At 35.8% G+C, this 22,529-nt stretch overlaps 1 protein-coding gene across 1 annotated transcript in view; it reads left to right on the plus strand.

Annotated features, from left to right (window-relative positions):
* Positions 1-22,107, plus strand: part of LOC113513456 (laminin subunit alpha) — an 86,623-nt gene extending 64,516 nt beyond the window's left edge. The window contains exons 41-63 of the mRNA XM_052895483.1: positions 247-356; positions 983-1,104; positions 1,480-1,753; positions 2,886-3,047; positions 3,749-3,936; positions 4,342-4,547; positions 5,083-5,216; positions 6,343-6,540; positions 7,515-7,660; positions 8,258-8,536; positions 8,991-9,207; positions 9,544-9,891; positions 10,438-10,618; positions 11,654-11,792; positions 12,534-12,763; positions 13,014-13,130; positions 13,623-13,811; positions 14,990-15,162; positions 15,441-15,677; positions 16,885-17,046; positions 18,048-18,279; positions 19,992-20,129; positions 21,283-22,107. Coding sequence (XP_052751443.1) covers positions 247-356; positions 983-1,104; positions 1,480-1,753; positions 2,886-3,047; positions 3,749-3,936; positions 4,342-4,547; positions 5,083-5,216; positions 6,343-6,540; positions 7,515-7,660; positions 8,258-8,536; positions 8,991-9,207; positions 9,544-9,891; positions 10,438-10,618; positions 11,654-11,792; positions 12,534-12,763; positions 13,014-13,130; positions 13,623-13,811; positions 14,990-15,162; positions 15,441-15,677; positions 16,885-17,046; positions 18,048-18,279; positions 19,992-20,129; positions 21,283-21,407 — 4,307 coding nt within the window. The 3' untranslated portion in view covers positions 21,408-22,107. The remainder of the gene's footprint in view (positions 1-246; positions 357-982; positions 1,105-1,479; positions 1,754-2,885; positions 3,048-3,748; positions 3,937-4,341; positions 4,548-5,082; positions 5,217-6,342; positions 6,541-7,514; positions 7,661-8,257; positions 8,537-8,990; positions 9,208-9,543; positions 9,892-10,437; positions 10,619-11,653; positions 11,793-12,533; positions 12,764-13,013; positions 13,131-13,622; positions 13,812-14,989; positions 15,163-15,440; positions 15,678-16,884; positions 17,047-18,047; positions 18,280-19,991; positions 20,130-21,282) is intronic.
* The last annotated feature ends 422 nt before the right edge of the window (positions 22,108-22,529 follow it).

A 22,529-nucleotide genomic window follows, 5' to 3' on the forward strand; every position in this document is an offset into this window, starting at 1 on the left:
ATATATATATATATATATATATATATATATATATATCCTATGTTCTCCTCTAGTTATTCTGCCAAAATAAGCACCTGTTTACAATATGGTAATTTACCAGTCACTATTGGGTTCAACCAATAGTTTTAAGAAGCTTAGAACTCACTACATCCAGCTATTACGGCCGTCTATAGGGGATATCTATATGCAACTATAATTGAAATAATGACGATGATGTCATGATTTAAATACTCGTTTGTATTACAGCAATGGATTTCATCCCGAAAACTCAATTGGCCAACAATATGTTTGCTAACGCCACCAACCAAAACGAACGGATGAACGTATTCGTTCAACCTGTCTACGAACAAGCTAAGGTATTGTAACTTATGTTATCCGCTCTTACACATAAGATTGAAATTTGAATACAACAACATAGCGTTATGAAATTATAGGGTACGGAAATATAATATATTAACTCTGAGAAATAACGGGCCCATGACCATGTTACCCCTGTATACTGCCATCAGTATACTATGTGATGTTCTTGGTACCATTCATGTTTGTATTTGTAGGTAACAAGAGGTAGGTATCAAGTTTGGTAAAAAAATAAGGATCTTAACTGATTCTACAGAATAAAATCATCCATATTCTTAAAAGATCACAAACAGAATCTGTTTTATTTATTTATTTATTTTTTGGAAAACGTACAGATGAATTACAGTCAATACATAATCAAATTTATATGTATGTTAAATCAGGAATCGTTTTCACATTTGCGTAATGACACAATTGATCGGTTTTTATATATTGCAAAATACATAAATAAATATGTTTTGAAAATAACTGCTGGAGAATTAAAATAGAATGATGTAGACTTCTCTGAGAATTACAGTTGTTTGTTTACATGTATTTTTCAGGTCTCATAAAATATATGAGTAATCAATAAGACTCTAAATCGAATAATCAAAATAAAATGTTTTTTTTTTTTTATTTTTAATAGAAATTCGATGGCTTGAAGAACTCCACGCAAGATTTTAAGAACAAACTAGAAAACTTTTTAGAGTACACAGATCTGGCACAACATACCGCTAGCTTGGCTGACAACCTTAACAGGAAGAATAAGTGAGTCCAACTAATATTAAAAGAAAGCATTCAACAAACTCTTTCTTCTATTTCCTTTTCACTACTTCCTATGCCACTGTGTTAGGTTGACTGGAAGAAATCTCTTTTACAGATAAGTTCGCCTTTGCTAACATTGTTATTAACTTATTGTTGTTACTGTATGTTTTAGTGCAATAAAGAATATATATATTTTATAGACATTTCTAGATACAACGTCAAATTGTCTTCTCTCAAAAGCAATTAAACAAATTACAATATTTCTGATAATATATCATTTCTTGTTAATTTATTATTGAAAATTTGGAATTTGATGGCAAAATAATAGCAAATAAATGTGACGTCGACTATGGTAATTTTTGAAAAAAAAAATTACAGGCAATCAAACTTCGGGGACAAAGTGAACACAGTGATGAAATTGAACAAAGACGCAATGAATGACCTAATATACGCGGCGCAGAACACCAGCAATGCCTCGATACACAATGCTAAGGCGCGGGACACAGTGGCAGATTCAGAAGCGGCGTTAAGAGAACTATCCGAACAGAACCAGCTCATCGAAGATGTAATGAAAGACCTAGCCGAGAAACTGCCCGACTTGAAGAACTTAGCTGGAGAAGCGTTCAGCCATTCTGCCACTCTGAGGAATCAAGTAAGTAAATGATATTTGAATAGTTAAAAAAAAAGTTATCAAATAATTTGATTTTTTACGGCATTCTACGCAATTACGTTACAAATTGGAATTAGATATGCAAAAATTCTTATGCAGAAAATGGCATTCTTTTTTTTTATGCAACTTAGAATGGCAAACAAGCTGACGGCCCACCTGATGGAAAGTGGTAACCGTCGCCTATAGACATGAGCAGTACCATGGACATAACAGAGTATACTGTTTCGCCCATGATACCCCCCATGCGTTGCCATTCCTGAGGACTCAGATCTTAGTCCTCTGTTCCCAGTAAATTCACGTCATATCCCACCCTTCAAACCGAAACACAGTCATGCAAACACAACTGCTTCACGGTTGAAACACGAATGGGACAGAGGTACCCAAACAATCGACTTTTGTACAAAGTCTCCATTCGGCAAAACAGGGCAGAGTTCGGGAAACTACGCCACATCTTTTTATCCAAAATACCTCAGAATTTAAAGACAAAAGTGTTTAACCAGTGCATGTTGCCAGTAATGATTTATAGAACCGAAACATGGTCTTACACGATTGCTCTGGCTATGCTTGGAGTCTCTTTGCGTAATAGAATCCGAAACGAGGATATCCGCAAAAGAAGCAAAAGAACCGACATAGCCCGAAGGATAAGCAAGCTAAAGTGGCAATGGGCTGGTCACATAGCTCGAGGAGCCGACAACCAATGATGAAGAAAGGTCCTTGAGTGGCGACCGCGTATGAGCAAACGTAGTGTAGAACGACCATCCCCCCCACTAGATGGAATCGATGGATGCAGGTGGCTCAAAACCTTTCTTTATGGCAGTCTATGGGGGAGGCTTATGTCCAGCAGTGGACAGATATTGGCTGAAATTATGATGACGATGCAGAAAACAGCCATCTTTGATAGACCCTAATCTGATGTAATATTAAAAATAATTATCAGGGAAAATATTACTTTAAAAAAAAATATAGATTTTCTACTTATCTACCCGCGCGAACCCATACACAACATACTGAGTATCGACTAAATTTCTCATATATGAGTATAAGGAAAAATCGTATACACGATTAAAGTCGCTATATCTTACGAAGAAATATCTTACATTATGCAAACTTTCAGGCAGCCAACCTACGCGACCTAGCTGAGCGTGAAAACAACAACAGTCGCACACAAGAGGCGTACAAAGCCGCGTCCGCATACTCTGTAATAGTGCAAGAGATTGGAGACGCCAAGACCGCAGCCGACGAGACGGAGGCAGCCGACAGGAGGGCCACGGACATCGTGAGTATTTTTTATACAACTTAGAATGGCAAACGAGCTGACGGCCCACCTGATGGAAAGTGGTAACCGTCGCCTATAGACATGAGCAGTACCATGGACGTAACAGTCGGCAAAACAGGGCAGTGTTCGGGAAACTACGTCACATGTTTTCATCCAAAATACCTCAGAATTTTTGGAGTATTCAACTCCTTGAAAAACTTTCATATACTTATTTATGTACAGGTTAAAATCAAAATGCTGAGTATCATTTTAAAGTTGCGTTCTATTAGTGAAACTGAATATTTTTTCCTAAGAAACTTTTGTCGAAATAAACAATGAAATTTAAATCTCTCACACTTTATCTCCAAAGAAAGTTAATGACTTCAACAGTATATTATGATAATACTAACATCAAACAAAAACTGAATTTCTTTCCCTTTCTTCTTAACTGTAATTGTATTCATTTTAATGGAAGTATTATAAAAAATTACTATTAAAAAATCCTTAAAATTGAGTTTCTTCTTTTCAGTTGACTCCTAAAGGATAAGGGTAGTTACTACCAGGAATATTTCTCCCGACGAATACTTTCCAAGTTTCCCTGTTAAGAGCCATAGGCAACTTCGACTAAATATTCAGTGTGATGGAAGCTCAAAATTAAATTTACTTGACAGAAAAGTTACAGTTGAACATAATTTATATCTGTTTCTAATTATTTCCCACAGAAAAACATGCTGAAAGATCAAGTGGATCCGGCCCGTGAGCGATCGCAGATACTGCTGGACCAAGCTCAAGAGGCCTTACACACAGTGCATAACGCTCTGGGCCCCAATTTGACCCTCGCCGAGAACTCCTTAGAGAACGCCACCAGAACGTTACGGGATGCTGATGAAAACAATACTGCTATAGAACTGTAAGTATTCGAATATCTTGGTGCCTTTATCTCAAGAAGAATAACCAGATAGCAGAGACTGTTATAAATGAGGACTGTTCCATTTTATGCTGCCTTTTTTCGGTTAAAAGTGAGATGTTATCTCGGAAAATCAGTGCAAGATAAAACGATGAGAACGAAGGCAGTTTTACCAGAAATTAACCACGATTGCTTCAAAGGGGGATCACGTAGAGTTTGGGCCTGATAGCTCATTTCATCAGGTGATTTGTCAGTACTTAATAATCCAAGCTGTATAAAAATAAATATGTTGTACAAAAGTACAAAGAGAGTGTTATTACTACTCTGTTTACTAAATAGTAAATATATACCTAGTGAGACGTTAAACATATTTCATAAGTTAATTGTTGATTTTAAACAATTACGCAGAGATCGTATCGCGTTGCCAGTACTCGGTGCATCACCACTGGACGATGAGACAGAAAAGGCGAACAGAGTGAATGCTACGGTGAAGAACACTCTGGAGATAATGTCAGAGATCGGCAGGAATCTCGCGGACAGCAAGGACTGGGCACGCACACTGCCCAAGCAGGCCAACGAGGCGCAGGCGCATATCGACAACATTAAACAATTGTGTATGTATTATGTTTTATTATAAGCTTTTATCTTTTGCGGAAATGAGACTGTAAGTTCCATTTCCCGGCGGGCCAATTTATAAAACGCACATTTATGTATTAATTCCGTGTATTAAATGTTTGAGCGTTTTATGTTTTACCCTCAGATGTTTATTTTCTGGTTTCTTATAACACAGCATACGATAGTTTGAGGAGCAGACGATTGGTGTGTTTGTAAGTAATTTTTTTTTTAAGTTACATACATTATTAGTTAAACAATTTATTTAAATTAAATTTTGCAAACTGAATACGAACCAGTTCTTCCTAACCGATTTTGCATACACTTGCATTGTTGTTAACAATACAATATGAAATATTCAAAACTGTAATATTCTTAAAATGGCTGCCACCACAAGATGGCGGATATCAAATGAAAGACCTTGAATAATAGATAACGATAAAATAAATAATAAAATAAATAAATTAATGAAAAATAAGATAATAAATATATTAATTATTATATATTATAATAAGGTATGACTTTTATTAATTACAGTGGACAATGTGACCGACTTATATGGTAAAATAGTATCAAAAGAGAGTGCAGTAAAAGATTTGCAAGAGGTCCACGACCCACGCCTTCCGGACGCCGACCGTAAACTGGAGGAACTGAAGCGGTTGATTGAACAGGTACGTTCTAATATATCTATTCATTATATGATAATCAATGACAATCACATCATCATCATATCAGCCGTTGATATCCTTAATATATATATGAAAGTGTTGCATGATTAAAAAATTTTAAAGCATGCTAGATTGAAAAGTTGAAGCCTTCACCTGCTACGCTCAATGTTTTTTTATTTCTATTTATATATGGCAACAAACTTAGTTTTACAACAAGTGACTTTTGCAGTGCCAATAACAGTCTTTTAAATATAGAGTCATTAGTAACAAAGAAGTATTAGAAATAGTATGGAGGATATATAAGAAATATAAAAACCTAAGCACTTATATAGACCTAAGTATCAAAGCTTAAAAAAAAAAGGAAATTCCGATTAGGTTGTTGAATCAATTTACTTTTCAAGATATACAAAAGAGATCTAATTCATGAAATAATTTATTAAAAATGTTAATGCAGAGGTAAAGAAAAGAATTACGTATAGGTATAGTTTTTATGTAAACGTGGGGGAACAAATACAGCTAGTCTACGAAGGGAGAGAAAAGAGGAACGCGATTAGCAAACGTTATTTTACTTAGGTGTGTTGGGAAGTCGATTAGATTATTCAAAATCTTATATAGGTTTTTTTTTATACAACTTAGAATGGCAAACAAGCTGACGGCCCACCTGATGGAAAGTGATAACCGTCGCCTATAGACACGAGCAGTACCATGGACATAACAGAGTATACTGTTTCGCCCATGATACCCCACATGCTTTGCCATTCCTAAGGACTCAGGTGTTATTCCTCTGTACCCAGTAAATTCTCGCCATATCCCACGCTTCAAACCGAAACACAGTCATGCAAACACAACTGCTTCACGGTAGAAACACGAATAGGACAGAGGTACCCAAGCAATCGACTTTTGTACAATGTCTCCCTCTGGGAGACATTGTACAAAAGTCCACATCAAACATTTTACATCTGCTATAAAGAGGCAATAATTTATATTTACATAAAACATTATTATATTATATAATGCATCCTGGCCACTACGATAATTCAAGAACTTTACAAATATTTTCTATTAAATCTCTATTCCTTTTATGTACTATATACATATAACAAATAAAAATTCAATTTCACGTGAATAGGCGAGAACAGTAGCCAACCGTATCCAAGTGGGAGTCAGTTTCGACAGCCAGTCGACGCTGCAGCCGCGCCTGCCCGACAACCTGGATGAAATGGCCACCACCACCAACGTCTCGGCCTACTTCCGCACCAAAAGGAAGGACGGCTTCCTTCTGTATCTTGGCAACCCTAAGGGCACCAATTTGAGGAAAACGAAATCCGTAAGTCTGACTCAATTGTTAGTCGTAGTATTATATCACAATATCAGACAGTTTAATATGATTCCTGGTATCCTTGTTTAACTCATGATTTTTAAGGATCAGTAATCTTCTATATATGTACTAGCTGACCCCGTAAACGTTGTTTTACCACTTATTGCGAAATATAAAAATCGCGATTAAAAGACAGGGGTTGATCGTAAAACGGTGAAAATTTAAAGTTGTGTGTATTTTTCAATGCTCAATCATAATAAAATAAAAAAGGAAAAATTTGTTAAAAAAATAAAAAAATTTTTTTTTTGGATAGGGTCACCCTTGTCATTGAGGGGTATGAAAAATAGATGTTGGCCGATTCTCAGACCCACCCAATATGCACACAAAATTTCATAAAAATCGGTAAAGCTGTTTCGGAGGAGTTTGGTAACAAACACCGTGACAAGAGAATTTTATATATAAGTATAAGATATATAATATAAATGAATTGCTGTTCGTTAGTCTCGCTAAAACTCGAGAACGGCTGGACCGATTTGACTAATTTTGGTCTTGAACTATTTGTGGAAGTCCAGAGAAGGTTTAAAAGGTGAATAAATATGAAAGTTGTTACGTTCAGTTTCATTCTTCTCTGGATCTGAACTAGTTTTTCTTAATTATGGATTCCTTTTGTTTGTTTTAAGTTTATTTTATACAAAAGTTTAGATCTTTTATTTATCGATTAAGGCAGTACGAAGTCTGTCGGGTCAGGTAGTTAACAATAAATTTCTAAACAAGCCATAATTAGTACAGTCTTAACTATTTTTTCATTTATTGCCACTATGACTACATCATGGTGATATAGCCCTACTTTTAAAACAAATAATGATACTCCATTTAGTAAAATAATATCCTTCCTGTATTAATACTAATATATTGTTACAAATTACCAAATATTATCAGCTCTTTGGCCACTAATAGACAAAATAAAATACTTGTTTCATCAGGACGACTTCATGGTACTGGGAATTCGGAACGGCTACCCATATTTGATGATGGATATTGGTGACAGTACCTCTGGACGCGAGCCTGTTAAGATCAGCAGCGACAAGCTAGTCGCTGACAACAAGTGGTACCAGGTCATCGTCGACAGGTAACACTTTTTTTATGCAAGCTAACGACCCATCTGATTGATAATGGAAACCATCGCCTATAGGCATGAGCAGTACCATGGATATAACAGAGTATACTGTTTCGCGCCTACTCTAATATAATGATATTCCCCATTCCTGAGGACTTAGGTGTTATTCCTCTGTACCCTGTAAACTCACTGCTATATCCTACCCTTCAAACCGAAACACAGCCGTGCAAATACAACTGCTTCACAGAATGGGACGGAGATGCCCAAGCAGACGACTTTTGTACAAAGTCTTCCTCTGGTTCTGTCTGAAATTATTAAAATATTTGAATCTTAAAGATGTAACTCATGCTAGTATAGTAACTAATATTTTGTCCCTTATATTTATTCCTTTTTTAGTCCTTTCTGTGGCAGAGTTAAATAAAATATCTACAATGTGACACCACTTCTTTTAATCCTCAGGGTCATATCCAAATGTAATGAGGAGTCCCTGATCTATTCTCTTTAAAAAAGCGACTCCTGTAACAGCTGTCGCGTTTTGACTCGTGCTTTCTTTCTGGAAGGGAATAAAAAATATTATAAATATCTCTCAACCAATATGTTTGTCTCCAGAGTGGGTCGTAAGGTCAAATTCTCAATACAAGAGACCCTCGATAACGGCACGGAGTACACACATTCCAAAGAAGCTGTATTACCTGGTCAACATACGATCTTCAACTTAGACCGGCAAAAGTCTAAACTATATGTAGGAGGCGTACCACCCGATACGACTCTTCAAGGCGTCGACGTCCGCGACTTTGAAGGACAGATCGAAGAGCTCATGGTCGGAAATACTCCTGTTGGATTGTGGAACTTTGTTGGTGCATCCGACTTGAAAGGAGCTAGACAGAGGTGAGTGCTTTTCATAAATAATAACATTATCAATTCCAGTAACATATTTATTATATTTTTGCTTCCGATATAACTGCACTCATCAGTAAGAATCTCTGCGTCCGCAAAAAAATCTGCTCAAAATATTTAATATCTATTTTCCGTTCCAAATTGCATTAAAAAATCTTGCTATGTATTACTGCTCTACTGCGAGTACTTCGCTTTCTTTCGTGGTCACTAATTTGTGACTATTTTATATCTTCTTCTTCTTCTTTTTCTTCTTCTTCTTTCTTCTCTTTATAAGTTTTCAAAATTCATATTTAGTCGTTCGTTTTATTCTTTGTACGGCCAATGTGTTTCTTGCTTTGCTTCTTCATTTGGTACAATAGTTTTGCATAGAAATATATATATAATTTTGTCTTTATAACCAAATGAGGTGAATAATTTATAGACAGCCATCTTGTTATCCCCACAGAGACAAACTGCTGCCAAAAGCGACTGGTCCTCAAGAGTATCGCTTCAATGGATTTTCACACCTTATAATATCAGGAAAAGGCTACCTGGTCCCGCAGAAGAACCACATCCAACTGTTCTTTAGAACTTACGCGCCCGACGGTCTCATTTATCTGGTTGGAGAAGACAATGATTATTTCTTCTGTGTTCAGATGCAAGAGGGCAGAGTGAACTTGCAGGTATACTTTGACTTTATTTATCAATCACTGTTATTGTACATGCAAATTATTATATAAAAAACTAACTGAAATTGAGAACAAGATAGCAACCCATCTGATATGAAAATTAGTATGCATTAGCACAGTCTAAAGAACTCTTGTTGAGTTAAAGCTTCTTACACTGGGCTGGGCAGTTTGTCACACATAACATTAGGTTGCAAAAAATATTTGTCCGTTATATATTTATTTTGATTTAATTTAATATTAAGGAGTATAAAAGGTACAATATTTGGTGATATTAAAAATACATTAATAATAGTGCCTAACTTATTTAATTAAATCTATGGAATGAAACAGGTGGCTCTTGGGCCAAGGGAGGAGGACCTTGTCAGCATACACACATCGAAGGCATACAACGATGGCAAATGGCACAAACTAGACGCAGCGAGATACCTCAGCAATTGCTCCCTAAAAGTAGACGGAGACACCCTCAGGACCGTGTCCTCATCTTCGGCGACAGAAATCCCGGCTGTGGATATGAACTTTGGAGGCATTTCTTCAGACGTCCACAGTTTACGATATAAAAACATAAATAGAATAACAAACAAAGGCTTCGATGGATGTATACGACAAATCAGCATAGACAGAATCAACGTCGAACTCAGCGACTCTATCGAATCTATAGGAGTTGCTTACAAGTGTCAAGTAAGTATATTATACATAACCTTTACCTAAAACATTATTTACTTTTATTAAATTATGCAGAAACTGAAAATTTCATTTCAAATCCTGACTGCACATGTGCACATATATATACACATATAAACTTGTTAAAACACAATTCACATACACGCACGCACGCACACACACGCGCACACACGCGCACACACACACGCGCTCACGCCGACTCATATCCACAACTTTTCGCACGCTTATACTTATATTTTCATCCATTAGTATATATATATATATTTTAATAACAATGCATATTCTGTTACAGAAATTTATATGATTTACCACATATTTTTTTGTATATATTAGTATTATATAAGAAATCTAGTGGAAATAAATTTTACTCGAGTAGATAATTTAGAATTAATCATTTTTTCTAATAGGCAATTTTTATAACTATCTTCTATTCTACCACCTAATTCGGAATGTAATTTCAACTTTAGAATTTCAGCCAACACTCAAGTGTAGCTATTCAAGATCCTAAACACTTTAATAATTATACTTTTTTTCTCTGCCTAGTTCTCATCGCTGGTTTCGTTGTCTGGCGAGAACAGTTACCTGCGATTCAACGACATCACGTCTGAGAACCCGCAGGTGACACTCCGCTTCCGCACGTCGGAGCCGGACGGGCTGCTGTTCGTGTACGTCAGCAGGACGCAAACAAAGAACGACGAGAGCATGTCTCTCTCTATGATGAATGGTAAATTATGTTTACCCTAATCTTTACCCACGAGATCAGGTTCATGTGGCCGGGATATATTGATTAATCGGGATAGAAAGTAGACAATCTATGTTAAATTCTTAGATTATAAAAATAGAGCATCGAGCCACCAGAGGAAGAATTTGTACAAAAGTCGATTGCTTGGGTACCTCTGTCCCATTCGTGTTTCAACCGTGAAGCAGTTGTGTTTGCATGGCTGTGTTTCGGTTTGAAGGGTGGGATATGGCGTGAATTTACAGGGTACAGAGGAATAACACCCGAGTCCTCAGGAATGGCAACGCATGGGGGGTATCATGGGCGAAACAGTATACTCTGTTATGTCCATGGTACTGTTCATTTCTATAGGCTACGGTTACCACTTTCCATCAGGTGGGCCGTCAGCTTGTTTGCTATTCTAAGTTGTATAAAAAAACATAGCCTCATAAACGGGTCGACATTTCGTCAGTTGATTATCGAATTAGCTAACTCGTCTTTTTATAAGTATTCTATACATTTACGCATAAATTATTTAATAAATAAAAAATTAATTTACGCATTAAAGAGATGCAAAAAATCATAATACAAAATAAATATAGAAGTTATAAAGGAATCACTCATTATTATTTATCACGCAAAATTGTATAAAAAAAATTGAGCCGTTTTTCTCATAGTGTTTCTATGGAGACACTCTATCTATACAATCAAAGGGTAAATTATACGCGTATACTGAACTCCATGACGATTGGATGGCCGTTAAAATGCCAAGACGGTTTGATTTCACTGGTAACAGATTAATGTTTGCAACTCTAATAAATGTCATTTTCGTTACTAAAAAACTCGAAACGAGCGTTTTTTAGTTATCCAATAAACATTTAATGGACACTATCTTACCTTATTTTTGACACTAATTCGCAATACATGTTGAAGAAGTCTAGAAATTTCCTAATTTATAAATTAACAGGTTCTTTTTTCTTCAGATGTATCTACATAGTTTACGTAGTTACATTATACAAACCAAGTTATCATATTATTTAGGTCAATTGGTGCTGGGCAGTAAACGTGAACTGCTGGACACTGGACTGTACAAGTACAACGACTCCGAGTGGCATGTGGTCACCGTCACGCATGGCTCCAAAGCGCTCACCATGGTCGTTGATGATTATGATACCTTTAGGTAATATATAGAGAGTATATAATAACTAATACATAGAGCAATTCGAAATTATTACCTTAACAGTAAATTTCTTGAAAAGATACTGTGGTAGCTACGAATTTTTTTCCAAATAATTACAAAATTTAAACAATATTTTAATTTATTCAAAAATCCAATGAATCAATTCGTGTTTTGCTTTATATTATTCTCAATTTCGTGTATAATATAGTATATGTCATATATGTGTAAGTATATTTGTTATTCATATATATTTATTCGTTTATATATGTAATTTCAGTATGTATGTATATCAATAATTAGTAGTACCGCATTCGAGTATTCTGACATTTCCCTATGGTTGACTGGGAGAGAATGCTTTTAGCATTAAGTCCGCCATGTACACATATTTGTACTAATGAATAAATAAATAAAAATGCTCTAATAGAAAACTCTATTAAAAGGATGCCATCGACAGATCAATGTACAAATCTTTGCTTTTGTGTTTGTCATATTTAGTCAAACATTCTTGCAATGCCTATTTTATTTTCGGAAATTTATAAACAAAACAAATGATAACTACCTAATAATATTTGGGAAAAATGTCTAAGTTCACTGAGAGAACAGTCTCTTAAAGATATCCTAATGATGTCGATTCTAGTCTGCATGTAGTTCTATACAGAAATCATGTACCTTATATTATATTATATATAAATGTACCTACACTTACAATATACATATGAATGTATTGTTGAAAATAAACAGCACAGACACAGCGCCGGAACCTCTCAATATCCTGAATGGTGTGCTTTTCGTCGGCGGAGTCCAACCGGGATACATAGTCAGCGCTAAGATCGGTTCCAAGAAACCGTTCCGAGGCTGCATAGCAGACACCACTATCAAAGGCCTGGTGCTCAACTTGCTAGCGCCATATAATAATAGCAGCATCACCTTCGGAAGATGTGGGGATATCATTTCCTATGGGGGAGTACCAGGTGAGTTCCTTTGAAATTTTGTATATTCTTTATTGCACTAAGATGTAGAGTAATCATAACATTTAGAAATAATGTGAGCAAAGGCAGCCTTATGTCTACAAGAGATCTCGTCCCGTCTCATTTCGTTTCATCGACCTAACGCAGTACGTAGGAATCAATGAGTAAGCAACAAAATGGAAATATTTTTTTCACTGAGAATTCTTTTATATTTAAATAGATAACACTGTTGCCACTATTTCTTTGTCACCAGGCGACACATCATGGGCGACGCCGGCCCCATCTGAAGCAGTACTTCCCACCCCAAAACCACAACCCGAGCTCGAAGCTGTACCAGAACAAACCGAAGTACCAACTACCACAGTCCAAAGTAAGTGCATGAACCAAAATAGATAGCAACTTATGCAGAAAAACAATTGCCACAATTCAGGGCGAAAATACACTAAAGCAACATTTTCCCCGAAGAAACGCGAGTCGAAAAAACTATAAAGAATTTGATAGGAATGGAATTGCCATTGTTAACAAGTCCATGAGACAGAATGAGATAGCTACATCGGATGTCTCATTCCAACTTATACACTTGCTTACGATAACGACATTGATGGATTTGCTTGCCTTAATTTCGAACTCTGTAATATCCATGATCACAAACAAGCATTTCCAACAATTCCTAAAAAGCAAGATGACATTTGAGACTCTAAAAGTACGTCATTCTTTGAACATTTTTATGTTACGACCCCAAAATGGCTAAAGAGTGACGTTTTTAGAGTAGTGAACGTCATCTGTGTCTTTAAGCTAAACTATTACATTACTTTTCACTCCACTATTCCACGTTATAGTAAGTATTGTTCTATGTCCGTAGTTCAACCGCATCTTCGGTCAGGCATCTTTATAGAAGCTACAACGACAAGAGCACCAGAAGTGACGAGTAGGCCGCTGACCACGCTGGCGCCGACCACGCCACGCCCGCGGCCTCGACCAGAACCAGGCTGTTCGCTCGCGTATGACCCGTACTATACTACTGGCAACCCAGAGGAAGGATACAGATTTGGTAAGCAATTCTACATACATACATACATACTTACATATCTGTCACACCTATCTCCCATTAGGGTAGGCAGAAACAAAGGAACGCCAAATGCTTCGATTCAAACAAATCTCTTTCGCTTCTTCCACATTCATCAATCTTTTCATACACGCTCTCCGGTTACGGGAACTTTTAATTTGGCCCTTCTTCAGCACGTCGCCTATTGGGTCGACATACGTCCGTCTAGGGCGACCCCTACCGACATCTCCATTCAAAGCAATTCTAATATTTTTATTTATACAACTTAGAATGGCAAACAAGCTGACGGCCCACCTGATGGAAAGTGGTAACCGTCGCCTGTAGACATGAGCAGTACCACGGACATAACAGAGTATATTGTCTCGCCCATAATACCCCCCATGCGTTGCCATTCCTGAGGACTCAGATGTTATTCCTCTGTACCCAGTAAATTCACGCCATATCCCACCCTTCAAACCGAAACACAGTCATGCAAACACAACTGCTTCACGGTTGAAACACGAATGGGACAGAGGTACCCAAGCAATCGACTTTTGTACAAAGTCTCCCTCTGGTATCAGCGTAATAAAACAATAAACTTGTACCATGTAACGTGCTACAGCTTGACGTTATTATTACTGTTGCTGTCTGTATGCAACCGTAAAGAGAAGGAGTATATTGCAGTCGATCATCTCATGAGTGTTCTTATGAGATGGACAAATTCCAGTTCCACGGAGACTAGTTTCTTCGATTGTGGCTGCATAACTAAATTGTTACTGAAGTTATTTCCTCGTTGAGGTAACCAGATGTGGAAAGAGTATTTGTGTTGATTTCTAAACAAGTCTTAGTAGATATCTAGGTGTAAACTTACTCTTATTTATAAGGATATTATTTGTTATCATTAAATACTAATTGATATTCCAGGATTCATAGTGGCTTATTTAACTCTAAAGAGACGTCATTCTTTAGTCATTTTTGTATCGCAACCTTAGGATTACTAAAACAAACCTTGCGATGTTGCATGGGATAATAATTATATTATACTTTTCTATACTAAAATCAATTCCATCCAATTTGGACATTTCTCAACAGGAAACTCAATTAAATTATATATACATACTTTGTTTACAAGTGAATTCATCCTATACTAAAACTCATTCTGTTATATCCTACGTTTTAACCAGGTTCACGCAACGACAGTCGCATTGAGTACGCGACACTCCCGGGCCGACAGCTGGAAGGGTTCGACTTGACCATTAGCTTCCGGACCTTCGACAAACACGGCGGACTCATATTCTATGCGACCGCGGATGCATCGCCTGAACAGTTCCTTGCCGTCTACATGAAAGACGCAAAGGTACATTGGACTTAGTATAGTCTTGTCTAAATATTCGGAATGTATTATAAACTTGAAAATATGCTCCTCTCTTACCCCATTTTGATTCATACCTCCAACGGCCCAAATAAGAGGCTAAGCGCGGAAAAGATAGTCCAATTTTATATTACATTACATTACCCCATTTTGATTTCGCTAACGGATCGTTCACCGGAAGATCGAGTATAGACCTCATTATAACTCAATAGCAAAAAGCGGACTTGTACTGGACGATTAATCTAATGCTACGTTTGTGACAGCTCCACTTGTCGTTCAACTGCGGCGACCGCACCGCGACCGTGTCGTCGACGCAGCTCTACAACGACGCAGAGTGGCACACGGCTACCATCGTACGAAACAATGGCCACGGCAAGTTGACCATGGACGGCGAGCATATAGGCGACGCGAGCGTGTCCTGCTACGAGCCGGCTGTACTCACCGCGCCTTTCTACTACGGGGGACTCAGGAATATCACCTCTTATTACAACGAGACCGTGGTGAGTATTGACATCGATACATAACAAAGTTACAGGTGTTGACGTAACAAAGTCACTGTCCTAATACTCATGTATGAATTTGCCACATACAAAAGTCACACGTGTGTATGACGTAAGTATACCCCTTTCAGACCTGAACGATACGGGCGTGAGTTGTAACTTTAAATAATTCTAAAACCGCGCGCAATTCATTTTTACTCACGAAGCTGAAATAACATTATAGTGAGATTCTAAACCAGCCAATAGGAAATCATTTTAGCGGTTAGGTGGTGCAGTAGTCTCGTGCGTGCCGGCGAGATGGCTTGGCTCCAAAACACGAAAATATATTTAATCTGAAAGAAAAAAATCTTGGGTCTGAAAGGGATACTTGTGGATATAACAAGGACATAAAAATACAATATTATTTCATGCTGTCGTCAGCAGAACAGCTGTTAATTAATATATGTATAATAATAGCTGATAATCGTTACAGAAACATCTTTATAAGTACTCTGTAACAATTTCAACAAAACTTGACTATCTTTTCATTTACATAAATAGATCTTGTTATTACATTAACAATAATTATAATTTATTGTTAATGTAATAAATTTATAATAAAAAAAGCAGAAAAATAAATAATAGTAGTACTAACTGGTAATAGAAACTGCCTCAGGAATTGCTATATATGCACACCTGCAGTATGAGTATACATATCATCATCATCCTCATATCAGCCTTTAACTGTCCACTGCTGAACATAAGCCTCCCCCTTGGGGGATTTTGCCAGTAATTGCCACGCTAGGCAGGTGGATTGGCCATCGCAGTCAGGCTTTAGAGATGTTTCAAGAAAGACACTGTTACCCATCCCTCGCCCTCCCTTAGTCGGCTGTTACGTCACCCACGGAATAGGAAGGGGTGGCCTTTTCTATGCCAAGACCACACGGCCAATACATATCATAGTTGAAACCAATTAATAGGTTTTGTACTGTTTACCTAAATTGTTTTACATAGTTCGATATATTTGCTAACAGGGCTTTATATTTAAAAGAAACAGAAATATAAATATAGGTAATACTAACTGGCAACAGGAGCTGCCTCAGGAATTGCTAAATATACACACCTCCAGTAAGAATATATATGGTATATCATAGTTGAAACTGATTAACTAGTAGGTTTTAAACTGTTTACCCAAATTTCTTAGACAGTTCAACATATTTTCCAACAGGGCTTCTACCAGACCTTTAAGGGCTGCCTGAAGGGCCTCATGATGAACGGACAGTACGTGACGGACATTTTGTACCGCGTCAACTCACTGCGATGTATCGACGACGTAGAAGACGGTGTCTACTTCGGTCCGACTAACGACGGACACAGCAGCTATCTGAAGGTAACATTTGTTTTTTTTTTTGTTTTTATTTACTTAGGTACGGCAACAGTACACATGAGTCTGTTATGTCCATGGTACTGCTCATGTCTATAAGCGACGGTTACCACTTTCCATCATGTGGGCCGTCAGCTTGATTGCCATTCTAAGTTGTATAAAAAAAAAGTTGGCTGGGAAAAAATTTCATCAGATGTTAATTTCGCCATATGCAACCATTATTATGTATTTTTGTAAAACTTAACTAATATATCCATAGAACATTATTATACCTATCCCAGTAAATACCTACATAAGTCCATAAATAATATTCCACGTGTCAGGCAAAAATGAAAGGCACATACTTTTGAGAGCAAATACATACCTACCTGTATGTATGTCTTAAAATAAAATGACAGATAATACGCGACCTATTCCCGAATGAATAATGACTCACACACTCGCAATTATACATCCTAGTGTGTATTTTTTTAAATGTACAACACAGGAGAATAAGAATATTAAAGATTTTAAACTATTATTATATGAGTAAAAAATTAATATAACCGCCCGCATATTTAGAAATTTTGCTTCAAATTGTCTTTAATTACAATATAATCAATAAAAACTACAAATCACGATTCTAACGCCATCTAGTATGTCGTGTCTATTTCGTTTAGGAACCAACCTTCTTGAAGATTAAATATTAGTGATTTACCGTTCATACCAAAGGTAGACTGGTGGAGAATGCTGCTACAATTAACTCTGCCTTTTGTACCATTTTTTTCTGTATTCAAGTCGAAGTTATTTAAATAAACAAATAAGAAGTAATTATGAACAATATAGGTTACATTCTAATTTTGAGCCATCGTGACGAATTAACCACGATTTTTTTTTGGGGCTACTGCGTGGAGATAGATCTGATACGGTAAATTTGCATACCAAACTCAGGTCGTATTTATTAGGTACTGCGGAAATGCAATTACATGAAATCGCAAATCAGTTACTAAATGAAATACTTGTTCTAGCTCTACTCCCGTTTCGTTGTTGGCAACGAGATCTCTGTCTCGATGGACGTGAAGCCACGCAACACGACCGGATTGCTGTTCAGCGTGCACGGTAGAAAGGACTTCATGATCATGGAGCTCCTCGAGAATGAAGTGGTGGCCAGGGTCGAGAACGGACGGGGCCCATTCCAGGCCAGCTTCAAACTGGGCAACAAATTCTCGCTGTGCGATGGCAAATGGCACAAGATTCATGGTATGTGTAAAAAGGAATTTGGAAAAAAACTGTTTAGTTTCTAAACGAATTTTTACAAACAAGCTTAATTATGTATATATATTTAATAGTTAAAATATATTTTATTGCACTTTTAAAAAAATATATACAAGGATCTGTTTAACAACTTGTTAGTAAGGATGAGCTTACGTCTGAAATGTTGAGTTTAATTGTTTAAATTGTATCTCCAGCCTCCACAATTATTATTTTTAATAATTGCAACATTAGGCATAGACAACGAAAGAGAAGTTACGGTAGAGTAAGCGAGAGGGCGTGGTATGATTCTCTCTAGTGTGTGTGTAAAATAAGTAATATATATGGCTGAGGAAATTGTAATAGATAAATATAATAAAAGTATAAGTGGATTTAAAAATACGTGTTTTTTATTGCTTGGCGCAAGTGGTCATGCTTCGTTATATCAAGTATAAATCAAATTGTCAATATGAAAAATAAGGTTCTATGATGTAAGTCGCCAAGTTATAGATGGGACCGTTTTAAAAGATCGTCACCATCTTTTATTTCATCATTGCCGTTCAAGCTTATTCATTCGATATCCACATGACAGAGTTGATAATATAAGTACCATACCACCATCTTGCTATTTGGCGGTGGCTATTTTGAAAATATTACAATATTGAACTCGATTCTGATGTGTCACTAACCTCAACCTATAATTTAAATTTAAATTTGATATCATAGCGAAATCTTTATTCTAAGAACCAATATAAACTAAATTTATAATTGATTAAAATTAAAATTAATATAATTTAGTTTATTTATAAATCAATAATTTCGCAAAACTATTAAATATAATATTATTTTTATTTATTTATTTATTCTTTATTGCACAATAAAATTTTGTACAAATGGCGAGCTTAATGCCATATGGCATTCTCTACCAGCTAACCATTGGGTAAAAATAGAAAGCGTTTGAAGAGCAGATGTGGTGAAAAATATGTGACAATTATAGTAACACATTAAGGCAATACACAATATAAATATAATATACACATAAGAAATGCACATATAATACATAAACATTACTTTTAATATATATGGATATATATATATATATATATATATATATATATATATATATATATATATATATATATATATATATATATATATATACATATACATAAATTAAAACAACGATAAGCATTATGAGATATAATAACTATTAAGTAACTTGTAACTAGAGCTGGTTTTGTTGATATTGGGTTAAGAGATAAGTTGAGAGATAAAACACCTCAAAATCTACCATATTGAATATTGCACATTATACAGGCAGAACTAAAAAGTAAAAGCAAAATTTTAGCATAACCCCCGAAATTGGTTCAGAAGAACGGGTTCTAATTGACGTGATCACATTATACTGTGGTATCAAATTGAAAAGTGAATATTAGAAATAGATTCCAAAAATGGCGATTCAGAATCGAACCCACTGTATTTACACCGCACCATATCTTTGCAGGCGGATTGGCCATCACAGTTAGGCTTTAGAGATGTTTTAAGAGAGACCCTGCTGCCTATCCCTCGCCCTCCTTAGTCGCCTCTTAGGACACCCACAGGAAAGGAAGGGGTAGCCTATTCTATGCCGGGACCACATCAGCCAGGGAGCCAGGGATCCCCTGGAAAATTATCTTAAATACACCAATGAATGAGTACTTAAACTACGCATTGTTTTCCAGTGGTGAAGTCGCGCCACGTGGTGTCGGTCGGTGTGGATGGCCACTTCTCCGACGCCGGCGTCGGGCAGTCTCCATCCACGGACACCCGGTACGGACTGTACATCGGCGGGCACGAGAGGCCCGTTCACAGGGTTCCAGGTAAGTTACAGAGAACCTTACTACTACAAAATACTGTGCTGCTCTTAAATTATATAGACAGAGCATCGAGTTTCAAAAACAGGTCAACTTTTTGACAGTTGACAGTTAGCTGTCAAAAAGTTGACCCGTTGACTAATTTTTTTTTATTAGTGTTGTATATACTTACGCTCGAAATTGATCTTGACGTATTTATATTTAATTATTTAATAAATAAAATCAGTTTTTATTAAAAAGATACAAAATATATAAGACAAAATAAACATAGAAAGTATAAAGGGATCACTTATAACTATTTATCACGTAAAATTGTATGAAAAAGTTGATTCACTTTTCTCGAAGCATTCGTGTAGAGCACCTTAAATTGTATAAGTAGAGACACTATCTAAGAATCTAATCTAAAGTGCTGCCATAACAACAGTTTACTGACACCAATATCCATTAACACGGACAAAACTTTACACAAAATAAACGTTTAAATTCTGAAATTACTAGATATATAATACAACCAAAAATAAAGAAATCAAATTTAAAATAAAATCTCAATATATTTTCAAAATTATTTCTTTATGTAACATAGAAATGGAAATATGCAAGTTAGAAAAGTTCTACATCTATTTCGTTGGATTAATTTTGTATTTATTGGTAATAATTCTTGGGCACAAAACCTTCGTCATGCATGCATGTTGACACAGAAGGTTTTTTAACCCTTCTTTGCATAATGGTGGAAATTTCCATCATACTCGTAACATTGAATGCCCAAAAATTATATAAAAGAACAAGTACATTTTAAGTTGATCGTGCCTGGATACTTTTTTAATGTCCATTACAGAAAAAAAACATAGCTGTCAAATTTATATTTTAAACATTTTTCCTTTAATTTTGAACATGAATTATATCAGCTTAATTTATTTCACCAATAAAAAAATCATGCAAAGAAGGGTTAATTTTCAAATAAATGTATAATGAAATAATACTACTAAAAATGTGTATTAGAATTGTTCTCTTTCATTTTACGTTCTCACATATTTTATATGTCAATTATGGACTAAACGTCGAGTAATGTTATACGTGTTAAAATATATTTGCAGTCAACTTGTACTTTACTACCACTTTTCTTAGTATTTTATTTTATTTTTTTTATTTATTTACTAAGGTACACGGGCGAGGAGAGGCTACGTCGGCTGCATCAAGAACATAAAGATCAAAGACAAGAATATTCCCATACCGCTGACTGGAGCCGGCAGAAACACGCATATTGGCGTCTGTCCCAACGATTAATATATGCCATTGGATAAATTAGAAAAAATCCTAGACTCGAATTTCTTATTAATATATCATGCTGTAAATCAGATATCAGGCTGAATGTTAAAACTAAGCTCAGATGTAGTAGAAATCATTAGTAACCATTTAAAGTGTACAAATTTTTTTACGCTAATAATTTTTCCCTTAAAACCATAAATTGGAAAGTTAATAAAACATTATAAGTTTTCCATACTGGATACAAATGCGCGACGATAATATGGATGGCCTAAAATTGTTTTCCAACCTGTTTCTTTGAGGGAATATTCGGTTTCACTGGTAACTGGTTCTCTTATAAGGTTTAATTTCATACAAGTTTACTAGCCACTTCTACAATATAATTAAGTTTTAAGACGTAAACTGTATAGGAAGACAAACTAACCTTCAGTTATTGTAAAGAGGCAGCAATATATTTCCTCTATAAATAATATCATAAAGTCACAATGTGTACTTACCTCAAATACTGCATAATCGGGTATCTATAACTTAAGTTCATAATCTATAAATGTATAAAGCAAATCTTCAGAAATTAAAAATATTCTGGAAGTATGAAAACGTATTACCTTCTTGTTCTATTATTGTTTTTAGATTCACTATTTTGATATGTACAAATATTCTACTTACATTATGTAACAATATTTCCAAACCTATATATAAATATACAGACTGAAGACCACAATCTCTTTTATTATATTTTCCTATACTCACATACCCCGTTAAGGACATTTTTTTTTAATAAATTTAAAATACCAGTAAGACATTTATAGATGAGGATGTAAAGAGCAGCAATATGTAGTACTACTATCAGTCTCAACTATTCCATAATGAAAGCAAAATTTTTTATTTTATATTTACAATAATTATAGACATCAATAGACCTAGTGCTACAGGTAATTGGAATATGATTTTGATGTTTCACCATATCTATCATTAACTGTCCCCTACTGAACTTCTTGGGAAAAGCCTCCCCCATGAGTATTGCCTATAATAATGTTTTTAGTGGGACGCTGCTGCCTATCTCTCTACAAGGTGATTAAGGGAACTTAATGGTGAGACCATTAAGTTCCCTTAATCACCTTTTATCACACCCACGGGAAAGGA

Source organism: Galleria mellonella, unplaced genomic scaffold, assembly GCF_026898425.1.
Source record: "Galleria mellonella isolate WM207_F2 unplaced genomic scaffold, CSIRO_AGI_GalMel_v1 utg28, whole genome shotgun sequence".
Lineage (NCBI taxonomy): Eukaryota > Metazoa > Arthropoda > Insecta > Lepidoptera > Pyralidae > Galleria > Galleria mellonella.